The 12000-nt window shown below is 36.9% G+C and overlaps 1 protein-coding gene across 10 annotated transcripts in view; it reads left to right on the top strand.

Annotated features, from left to right (window-relative positions):
• LOC135212488 (bromodomain adjacent to zinc finger domain protein 2B-like) overlaps positions 1-11383 on the top strand; it is a 99017-nt gene extending 87634 nt beyond the window's left edge. For all 10 annotated transcript variants that reach the window (XM_064245965.1, XM_064245971.1, XM_064245974.1 and 7 more), the window contains one exon: positions 7421-11383. In XM_064245965.1, the coding sequence (XP_064102035.1) occupies positions 7421-7574 (154 nt within the window). In that variant the 3' untranslated portion in view covers positions 7575-11383. The remainder of the gene's footprint in view (positions 1-7420) is intronic.
• Positions 11384-12000: the final 617 nt, after the last annotated feature.

Raw genomic sequence — 12000 nt, forward strand, 5'->3', positions numbered from 1 at the left:
TAAAAAAAGTGCAAATTAGCGATCGATGTGTCGATTTGATAAATGTTTATGCTTTTATGTTTAAAATGTGTATGAAAATGTACTACGAATAGGGTATTTTTATTTCTGTGCAGAAATATGATAAAAAGAAACTCCCCTTCAAGTTATCGACTACGATGTTTTTTCAAGTTCGTTCTTGTATGCCGCTGTCTGCCGCTCTTCCGAAAATATTGAGTTAAAAAAAAAAAAAAAAGTGCAAATTTAGCGATCGATGTGTCGATTTTTCAAATGTTTATGCTTTTATGTTTAAAATGTGTAGAAAATGTGTATGAAAATATATTGCGTAAAGGTATTTTCATTTTTGTACAGAAAATAAGATACAAATTAAGGCAGCCTTTGTAACTATGTAACTACGCTCCACGTTGTAAGGGGATGGTTTTTCATGTTCGTTCTTGTCCGCCAGTTCCGAAAAATGCATTGTGTTATTTTATTAATTATGCATCTTTTCCATAAATCCTTTAAAAAGTTATACATTATTTCACTGTATCCAAGAATATTGTATGTATTCTCATATTATTGTATTTTAAAATACTACGGCAAACTTAAGCCCGTATTCCGCGGAGCGGCCAATGTTGTGGTTTGAAATCAGCTGATGAATAAGTGTGGTTTCACCACATAACGCAATTCTGAGCGAATGCTCTTGCTTCTAGTTAGCATAAACGAATATCTATATACTTGACTTATATGAGACAAAGTTATTTTTCCATATACAGCGTGTTTTTAGGTGGAAATATTAATTGAATATGTCTCGTTGTGATGTGAACTACTATTTTTTTTTCGTTAACAGATTACGTTGGCGGCATGTTTATTGCGTAAAAAATTACGTGATTCCGTTCGCAATACGTAATCCTTTATATCATCGTAATACGAACTTTACGTTATTTATCTTATATCGGCGTGAAACCAACAGTAAAATGTGTTCTTTCATGCACAGTAGTTTTGATTAAAATGATTTTATCCCAATTTCATCTACAGTTGTGTGTGATGGCAGACGTTTACTGCAGTTTTATCCTAGTTGCCGATGTACGATAATAGTCATTAGCAGCTTGAACAGTTTTCTCAGCTTCAGTTATAACTAGGTTTAAATTTAACGGTATATTTCCCGATTGATCTTTAATCTATATTGATCTCTGATCTATAGCGAATAAAGTTATTACATTAAGATATCTCAGTTCTATTCTATACATAACGCCATTTATAACAAATACGGTAATGTTGCACTGTAGTACGATGATCGAAATACAAGCCAAACAGATGTTATCCAGTTCGGTTGTACTTAGAAAAAAAAAAAAAAATGTAGTTTCTCGTTCGTTGTTCATGGCTGTACACGTTCACAAAATTGCAAACGAGTTAATAACGTTAACACCATACTTTCATCATTCTCTTTTGCTGTTATTGAACTTATGTAACTCGAAGATAGATAAAGTTAGACCTTCGTAAATTGATCTCTCATAAAATCGAACTATCGTAAGACTAATGATCGTAACCTGAACACTACAGCTACCTGTACACTGTATAAACTTTATTATATCTTTACATACTTTAGACACCCACATGTACTGTACAGTAAATTCTATAGTACTATACTGCATAAATATAATTTTACTTATTGCGCCGTTGTGGGATTACAGCGTCTTTGACTGGTCTAGAGCAGGGATGTCCAACCTGCGGCCCACGGGCCACACTGTGGCCCACTCAGTGTTTGGATGCGGCCCACTATGATATCTCATTAAAAAAAAAAAAAGTTTTTAGCAAATTTATCATGTAGTGAGCTAGAGAGTCTTCATGTAATTTAATTAAAATACTTTATATTTAATAAACAAAATAATAAAAAAAATTAAAAGACAATATGATTAAGATGAAATTTACAACTGAGCATGCATATTAAGTTATAATATTGTCAGTTAGCTTGAGCTGCGAACTTAGATTATTTAAAATCTATATTTAGATTATTTGCACTTCATTTACATTTTTAAAATTGTCATTTAGATTATAGATTATTTTTTAGAATTTCTTAGATTATTTCTTACTATATTGACATAACATTAAATCATGATTGCCTCGTAGCCTACATAGAGACACACAATTCTTCATAAGTATCATGACAACACATGTGTGTTATGAACGTAAAAATTAGGTTTTCTGATTTTAAAAAGATTGAAAATGATGATTGTTAAAATTATTTAATGATCCATTTTCATTTCAAATATGATAAAGTACCAGTTGAGTACCAACTTGCACTGATTGAGCTGCAAAGTCGGGAAGGTTTAAAAACTTTCCATAGAGAGCACACACTTCCTTTATTTTATAAGAAATTGCATTCCCTCAATGAATTCAATCAAATTATAAATTTATCCAGAAAATTATTATGTATGTGGGGAAGTACATACTCTTGCGAGCAGTTTTTTTCCAGCATGAAAAACTTTAAAACTGCAGAAAGAAATAGGTTGACTGACAGACATTTAGTAAACATTCTTAGAATTAAGAATACATCCTTCGATGCAAATATTGAAAACATTATGGCTGGAAGACAAAGTCAAAAGGTCTCATTGAATTAACTATTGGTTTAATTAAATTTAATGGGTTCTTTATATGTATAGGCTGCATATAAACATTACAATATTTACAATGTTGTAATAAAGTGTATTCACATGGTTTTGTTTTAAATTGTCATTTTTCATTAAATTCTGGAAGACAAAATCAAAAGTCATTGAATTAATATTAATTAAATTTAATGTTTTTTTTCTATATAGCTACATATAAACTTACAATAATTACAATGTTGTAATAAAGTGTATTACATGGTTTTCTGTTTTATAATGTCATTTTTTTCATTAAAATTCTGGAAGACAAATCAAAAGTTTCATTGAATTAATATTGGTTAATTAAATTAATGGGTTTTTTTTCTATGTATAGCTACATATAAATAACATTACAAATATTTACCAATGTTAATAAAGTGTGATTTCACCATGGCTTTTGTTTTTATTACTGTAATTTTTTCATTAAAATGTAATTCAGATATTCTGGGGTTTTGCCGCCGGCCCCGTTAAATATTTAAAGTTTTGCAATGGCGGGCCCATAAATTAAAAGGTTGGACATCCCTGGTCTAGAGTTTCGAAAGAAGGTGTGCGACGGCCGTAGGCTTTAAAATCGCTCAGCGTCGAAAATCGCTTGGCGTCGGTGGGCAGGAACGGAACCCCTGCCGCTAACCGAGGGCCGCCTGTACTGTCCTCCACTCCCCGTTGGCTTTGGGTACCAGGAAAATCCTGCTGTAGAAGCCTTTTGTCGGACTGCATACTTGTTGCACAGCTCCTTTTTCCATCATCTTCTTCACTTCGTCCTGCAGAATAGTGGCCTTCTGAGATTTGTGGGCATAAGTGACGTGGGGTAATGGTTGATCTGTCAGGGGCGGGGTTACCTCGAACGGAATCAAATACCCGATCCTGAGAACATCCACCACCCACTGCTCTGCCCCTAGTTCCTGCCACACCTTCCAGTGATTTGCCAGGCAACCCCCCACTGGTGTGGCCGAGTGATGGGAGGCGCCCATCCTATCTTCTTGAGCCTCTCCCTCTTCCCCTATTGCCCCTTCCTCTGTTGTTTCTATTGTGAAAGGGCCGATGAGTTATCCTCTTTGGGGAAGAGGGTCTTGTGACTCTATTAGGGATGCTATGTCTCACTGTCTTCTTTCGAGACATCTGCTGTTGTTCTTCCCTCCAAAGGAGTAGTTTGACTGTTAGACGTTTTCCTACTGCCTGTTGCACCAACCTATCGTTAGTGTCCATCCTTCTTCTATCTATCGCCTCTTCCAGTATGACCTCTGGCAACAGTAGTTGCGATTCCAAGATATCCCCATTCCTCATTGCTAACAGGGAATCCAAATCCACATTGCGGCTTAGTCTAGCCAATGCTGCATCTCTCCTCATTAGCAGGATATTTGCCCAAACATTGGCACTTACGTTTGTCAGGTACGCAATCGCCTTGGACCCTGACTATAGTAATCTAATGAACAATGGTTCATCCACTACTTTCCTTGTTGCTTCCGAGGATGCAATTTTCGCCACTGCTGTTGACCAAAGGTCTAACCAGGACGCAGCCTGAAAGACAGAAGAAGCTGTTGCTTCTAACGTAGCAGCCTCTTGGTACGTCATCGAAGGGCACTCCATTTTAACCTGATCCAAGGTTAATCCAGGCCTTAACCTTACAACATTATGTTCATTTGTCTAGACAGCAAAGGGACCTTCGGTGTCGTATATATTTCCTTTGCTTTATCATTGGAGGGGGAATAAATTTAAATGATCTATTAGATCTTAAGGAATTATCCCTCCCTGCAATCTTTGCGTTTACGTGTTGCAAGACCGATTCCGCATGACTCGAACAAGGCAATTCATACGACACCTTGGTATCCCTCTTTAGTCCAAACGCCATGTCAATTCCAGGAGGAAGCATACTGGCCGGTGTTTCTGTCTTCTCCGAAAGGCTATTGAATTGACGAATCAAATCAATAACCTCTGCATACGAGGCCAGAAACTCTTGGTTTTTCTCCTTCCTCCGGCTCTAGTGTACCACTCTCCGTCACGAGGGATGTTGTCTCGCCTCTATCTTCTGACAGACGGCCCGGAATTCCACGGCCGCCTGCCTCCTACGGCCGCGGTCTCTTTGATCTTTGCTGGCCGCTGTTGGCTCGATCCCAGATAGTCAGCAGGGGAACGAGAACGTCTCACTCTTTCTCTGCTCACGGATCTAGAGCGAGAATCTCGTCTAGATCTCCAAGATGAAGGCTCCCTTAAGACAGAGGTAAGTTCGTCTCTATTAGCATTGGCATCGTTTTCGAGCGTCGGCGAGCCCGGCCTCGCCTTCTATCCAGACGGACACTGCCTTCCACGGAACGTATCCGCCGAGGTTGCCAACTCTCTATTTTTCGTACTTTTAATAGGAGCCTTATCGTCCTTCGTACGTATTTTGAACGGCCTTACGGGCGAAAACTGGGACCTGCATTCCATCCTCTGCTGCACCTTTCGCCGCCAACGTCGATTTTACCAGAGGTATCGCAGTTTTTTTTGCGATCCGAACTGGCAACTCCGCCTCGGCCACTAGCTCGCCGCCGTCACCTCTCTCGCTTGTTCGGACTCTTGCGAACGGCTTCGTCTGCCAACCTTGTGCTTAATAGCCACTGATTTTTCCGACCTTCTTGCTGACTTGGAAATGACAGTCTTGGTCCGAAGAAGAGGAAGAATTGATTCTTCTCCTCTTGGCCCGAGGATCCGCCAGGAACTCCCGAATCCTCCTCCAACGCTGACTGGCGCTCGCCGTGACGTTATCGGACTTTAGCGATGACGCCGAACTAGAGGAAGAAGACGAAGAAGGCGAATCACACTTTTTCTTTTTGTCTCTATTCATTCTCTCCTCTATATCCTGTAATTTCTGCATTACAGTTTGCATTGACGGGTCAGAAGGCGTATTAGCGTCTGGGTGCAGCGAAAAAAGGCCGAGAATCGGTCTGTGACGTCATCACGTCTGCCATCTCAGAGTGTGACGTATGTTGTGACGTCATCCCTCTTGTAGGGAGAGACTGAGAGGTTTCTGCTGGCAACCGCACGTTTGCTGCCAAACTACCTCCCACGTTCTGCATCGCTGTAAATACTGAGTGGGATGGTGAAGCCGCGGCATTAATTCCCATAAATTGCAAGCCCGATGAGGAAACATTCAGCGCTGCCGGACCCTGCTGGAACCGTGACGTCATATAATGCGCAAGCAGACCATCCAAGGTGGTACGCCTGGTAGGCCTAGCGCTGACCACGTACCATCTAACCTATGCGCTTGAGTAGCAGGAGCCTGGAACAAAGATGGCGGATCTCCCCCTCTACTTGCTGGGAACAAAGGAGAGTGCAAATTATTCATAAAATTACCCAAGGCCCCTCCTGACGTTTCCGATACAGAACCGCTAGGAGAAACCGAAGGGGTATGAGACAATTCAAAAGCAGGTGGAGAAACATATGGAGCAGCCTGGTTCATTAACGATACAAAAGAAGCCGGTAAGGTTTGGTCATCCAAAGATGGCGTCACCCCCTTCCTTTTGTATTGGCTTTTCCCATAGAACTTCTTCCACTGTTCCACCGACCAACCGCGACAAACAGAACACGGATTAGTAACCGTACATACGTTTTCCCTGCACCTACTACACGTTGGATGAGGATCCGTCGACACCGAAGTTAGGAACCTAGAACATGGAAAGCCACTGACTCCTGGGCATTTCCTTTGTCTCCTCTTCGAAGCGGTAGACGATCCCGATGTTGAGGCAAAATTCTCCATCATACCACGTATACACTCTTACCACACACTGATCACACTTGGAGAAAGAAAAGGAATGAAAAATAAAAAATGAAATGGATAAAGAACGGGCAAACTGAAAAACCGGCTTTAAATGAGATAGACAGTAACACGTCTTATCTTAAAGGCGGTAGGAAAATAACTGATGGGTCACAGGTAGCCGTGGGCATTCTGGGTATACATGCCCCGTGACCTGGTATAGATGCCATTAGTCCCTGGATCTCACAAGTGTAATTTTAATTCTACCGGTTTCCAGCTTGGCGCTAGTAAATCCTAATGTTAAGACCTCAGGTTTGTTAGTTATGAAAAATACAAATTAGTTACAAATTTGGTATATTAAAACTATGTTTCGTTAAAGATCTTGGCTTCTCATAGGTAGCCCATTAGGTTATGTACATCTACATTGTCATATAAAATTTCTGAAATATCCTTACCATTTCAATGGTATATCTTCCTCCTGAGATCATCACTTTTGGAGAAGTGAACCAGAAAGTCCTCAGCAGACAGAAGACTAATATAGTGAGGACAGTGGGGCACTGGATCCTTCTTACTGTTCAACCACTCATCATAAACATTGAATGGCTGAAAGTACCTAAGTGAATTGCTTTAATAGCCAAGTTTTAATAAATCAACCGGCTCAGAATTTAAATTCTTCTTGCCAAATGAGAAATGTGAAATTGATGTAGTAATCCTTTCATTTTGGCAAAATTTTATAATGAACACTATAGCTTCTTGTTTATGTCATTCAGTTTAAAACTTCTAAGTGGATGTGATGAGTTAATGTTTAGACTATAAAAGCAAACATACTGTGGGAGTAAGTGAGAGATGGAGGTCGGTAATTCCTACTTTCAGTGTCTCCTCTTCTTCAAACTTAGGCTTTTAAAGGCAGTGGTTTGTTTGTTATGAACCTGTAAACACAGAGGTATACAGCACAATACTTGTTAAATAGCAATTATTTCCTTAGAAATACTACTACTGTATACTAATGTGTTTTTTCTTTTTTTCATTCATAATTCCTAATAAGTTCACTCATTTTTATTATTTTCAGATATAAAACAAAGGATGAATATTGTGATGATCTCCGATTGATGTTTAATAACTGTGAAACTTTTAATGAGGATGATTCTCCAGTTGGAAAAGCTGGTCACAACCTTCGGTCATTTTTTGAAACCAAGTGGAATGAGCTCTTCCCGCCTACTTGAATATATCCTATTAGAATCGCAGGGAATCAAAGACTCATCCCGTAACCGTGAGTGGCTTGCCAAATAGGAAACACAATGAAACAAATTCACTCAAATACTACTAGAAAGTTAACATTGTAGAAAAGGATACTTGTCCATACCGTATTTTATAAGCAAAGAATAAATAGAAAAATTCTTTTTACTGAGTTGAAGAAACTTATTGGAGGCTGAATGAAATAAATCACTTTATACTATATATCATAACAGAAAATCAGTTTATATATTTGTGTATGGTGTACTAGTGATATAACAGTTGAAATTCATGCTGTTCTTTAAAAACACCTGCGTGACCACTTTATGTAACCATGGGACCCTGCAGGAACACTGGCTTATGAACTTTTCGGGGACCCAGGAGAGTCAAAGTGGACTCTCTCCTTCTCCTATTCCAAAGACAAAGTGTTTGAGTGTGAATGTGTGTACAAATAATAAGTGTTAGTTATTTTTTTTTTGTCTGAAGCGTTAGTGTCAGTGTAGATATACTTTGTGGATCTTTTTTACAAGTTATCACAAACTTTTTTTCCAATTTAGAGCAGCTAGAAATGCTTCTGCGATATGATGAAGTACAGTTATTAGTAATATCAGGTAGTTTATTTTATATATGGCATTAATGAACTGCATATGTGATTTGGCATTTTACATAAACCTTCCATTGAGTCTTACTATATGATGTAAATGCTGAAGCAGTTACGTATGTACATACAAATAAGTCTTAATGTAAATAATGTGAACTCTAAAAGCTTTAGATAGTAAATGGAACACAAACCCTTCTTAACGAGCTAAACCAAACCAGCTTTCCTTCCTTTGAGAAGTCTATTTTTATTTCCTTAAGTTATCAAAACAATTGGGATCAAAGCTTATTTGATTTTTGTGGCAATGACGCTATATAAGTGACCTTTTTTGAAAAATGTGAATTGAAATCTTCAAGAGATATCAAGCGCACAAATGCTAGCTGAATGGTCTTACAAAGTGACTGACGGTTATGTTATTAATTTCGATGCTTTGTTTTAAATTTTGATAATTTATTCCTTACTCTAAAGCTCTTCTTTGGTCTACTTTTATAAACTTCATGAGTCGTATTATTACTGTTGCAACATTGTCCATATACTGTATGAAACCTGTAAGTCAGAATGATCTAGGTCAAATTCCAAGGTTTTGTAAGATTTTATTTTATTCTGATCTATAAACAGTACATTTTTCCTAGTGAAGGGGTATTACACATTGCATACTGAATATAGGATTATAATGTACATTGAGAACTGACAATGCTTTATTCTCATTATTATAATTTTACAATTTACAAAGGATAGAGGACTGTGTAAAATATCATGACTGATTTTAGGACACTGATCTTCCTCAGATGAACAGTCACAAGGAATGTTAGCATGGAGAAATATCATGGCTGACAATAATTTGAATGTTTGCCATTTATTTTATTAATTTATTTTTTACAAGAGGCAGGTGATTCCATATTTCACAAAACATTTATAGGTGATCTCGGCTGGTGCGACAGCAGCCCTATTTTCACTGGTGCAGATGACCCTTTTCCCTTTTCCCTATGTTACTCATGGGTATGATTTGGCAGGGATAAACTGTGTACATATGTGCTGTGTAGTAGCCATTGTAGAGATTAATGCAAATATTTATTTACAGTAGATTTAGAGGCTATGCATTGAATCTGAAAATAAAGGAAATATAGTCTTCAATGTAATTAGAATAATATTTTTAGATACTTTATGAATAAGATATTTTAATGATACAAGTCTGGTGATCATCCAGTCTTGGATATCAGAAACTACAGTATATGTATTTGTGTATCGGCCAAATTTTTCAGTTTGCCAGAGTTGCCACTTTTCCATCTTCGGCCTTTTCCTTTTCAGTTTTGACCGACCTGTTGTAATCGACGTTCTTCAGTTGTAATAGCCAGTGATATTTCTTTTAGGTCGACAGACAGTTTTCTTTGTTAGTGAACTATTTTTTTATATAGCGAATTTACATATTGAGTAGACTCAGTTATGACACTGTACATTGGTTGCCATATGTTTTACAAAATGTGATTCTTGACGCTCATTGGTGACTTAGAAATTTGGCCCTAATCATCCACCACCTTTCCATTGCCTCTTTATTTATTTATTTTGTTTATTTTTTAAGGAACAATCCGGCAAGAAAATATGAGAAATTGGCAAAATTCCTCCCAAAAAATTTGATGGTATTGTATGAAATTCATGAATATGTATACAAAATATTTTAAAAATACATCTTTGTTATTATAGAGTACTTCCTAACTCCACCCGCAAACACCCCCAAAAACTGTATTCTTTGATGCATGAGATTCAACTTGCTATGTTGTTCATTGCAATAATATACAATAACTTATAGTATTGAAAAAGTCCCCTCAAAATGTCGCTGTCGGCGCCTTTATCTTCTTTTCAAAGTATGAATACAAGATAAATTTGTAAATTTTAAGTAAAGTATCAGAATGCTGTGATTAACACTTTTTGTGGCTTTAATGAAAGTAGACAAGTTCCTTAATAATTTATATAAATTTCATTCATAGCTCCTTCCCCATCCAAAAATAAACATTGCCGGAATGTTCCTTTTAGAAGTCAGATGCATCTTTTATATATTTTTTCAAAACTAGGTGAATTTTGTTCATATTCAAATCAATAAAAAAAAAAGAAGAGGTGTTGTAAAGTCCTCCCTTTTTCATTGCATTTATGTTAGCCTCAAATCTAAGTCGTAGAGTGGTTAGATGTTCTTTTTTTTTTTATTAAGTCATTGTGATAAAGCCCTATGATTACTTTTGGTGTATAATTTAATATGAGTAGGTCTTTTGTTTCTTATTCACAAATTTTTTTAAAATACCTTTTCATCTGTGTCTCAAAGCAACATCTGTCTCAAGTGTTTGAGTTTGGCATCACATGCCTCTTTTATTTTATTTTTTTAATTTTTTTTAAGTGAAATACAAATGTGTTTGGATGAACATTTTTTTACATTTTTTCTTCAATATTTAATTTTTTAAAGTGCTAAATGCAAAGCTGTTTTAGTTTTGTTGAAATTTATAAGATAATACTTGTTGCCCGTTCACTTAACAATACTTTCCAAATTTTAATTTTACTTTACAAAGATAATTGACTCTATTATTTTATTCTCGTTGATGCAGAATTGAAAAGCTAAAGCACTCCCACCTTAGTTGAAGAGATGTAGCTATCCAAATAAACTTGAAATTATTGTTCATTTAGCAACAGTGATTGTCCCCTTCACAAATAATTTGTTTCGGTTGTACTTGATGCTAATATTAAGCTGTATATGTTTCCTTTTAGGAAAATTGTCCTAATTTATTTTACCACTGAAACTATTTGAAGAAGGTTAGTTTTAAGTTTGGCGTTTCGGTGCCATCTTTCAGAATCCACGATATTCCTAAAGCCACAATCAGAATTTGTACTCCAAAACCTCTTTTGGTGCAATAATCAACTTCCTTTATTTAATAAAAAAAAAAAAAACTATTTATTTTTTCTTTCAGAGATGAACTTAGTCTCAGGATGGGGCAGCAAGAGCACAAAAGTTATTTATGTTAATAATGAAGGTTTATATATGTATATATGTGTTGGTAATTTAACCAATATAATTTGATGCAACTCACTACTTCATTCTTGTTTAAATGGAGGTTAAAAAAGAGATCCGTTTTATTGGTCTCGTCTCATCAATTCATTGTATACAAACAATTCAACCTTTGTACAGAAGCTAGTTCGTAATAAAGTACGTCCAAGAAAGTCCTCGTTTCCTTAATCTTAGAATGCATGGGAGGTACCAAATAAAAGTTTGTTCCGATGTGAATACTTCCTACACCTTCATATATAGGAAATTCCTATTGCGCTTTGCATTCCTCAGCTGACTGTACTCATTCTACTGAAATCCACTATTTCCTGTTAGCCCTAGTCTGCCTTGTCTGAGTCTACCGCAAGTGGTCAGTTGCTTTCCAGCCGAGCATGTGATAAGGCGTACGTACACATTTCTTTGTCACGTAGTCTCACGTTAACTATGTGCATTTTTTATGGGCTTTGTTGCCTTCCCCTTACATATATGCTATGGAACTCATATTTTGTCTGTCTTAATTAGTCTTGTTAACTAGTTTAGATTTGGTCTCGTCTCTATCAGCAAAATAGAGGTACCCTCAAGTTACCTGATCATGCGATCAAGTGTTTGTGCAGGTGTGTTGTTGAGTCTTGCTCGTCTATCGACGAAGATTTCAGCTGGTTTTTTTATACAGAACTTTGTAAAGCATAGTGTTAAAAAGTTTCTAACTTTTTTGGTAATAGTGTGCAAGTTCAATGAGTGAATTCATGTTTCGGCCATCACTATGGAAGAAAACGGGAAACACGAAGTACGT

The sequence above is a fragment of the Macrobrachium nipponense genome, chromosome 41 (genome assembly GCF_015104395.2).
Source record: "Macrobrachium nipponense isolate FS-2020 chromosome 41, ASM1510439v2, whole genome shotgun sequence".
NCBI classification, from domain to species: domain Eukaryota; kingdom Metazoa; phylum Arthropoda; class Malacostraca; order Decapoda; family Palaemonidae; genus Macrobrachium; species Macrobrachium nipponense.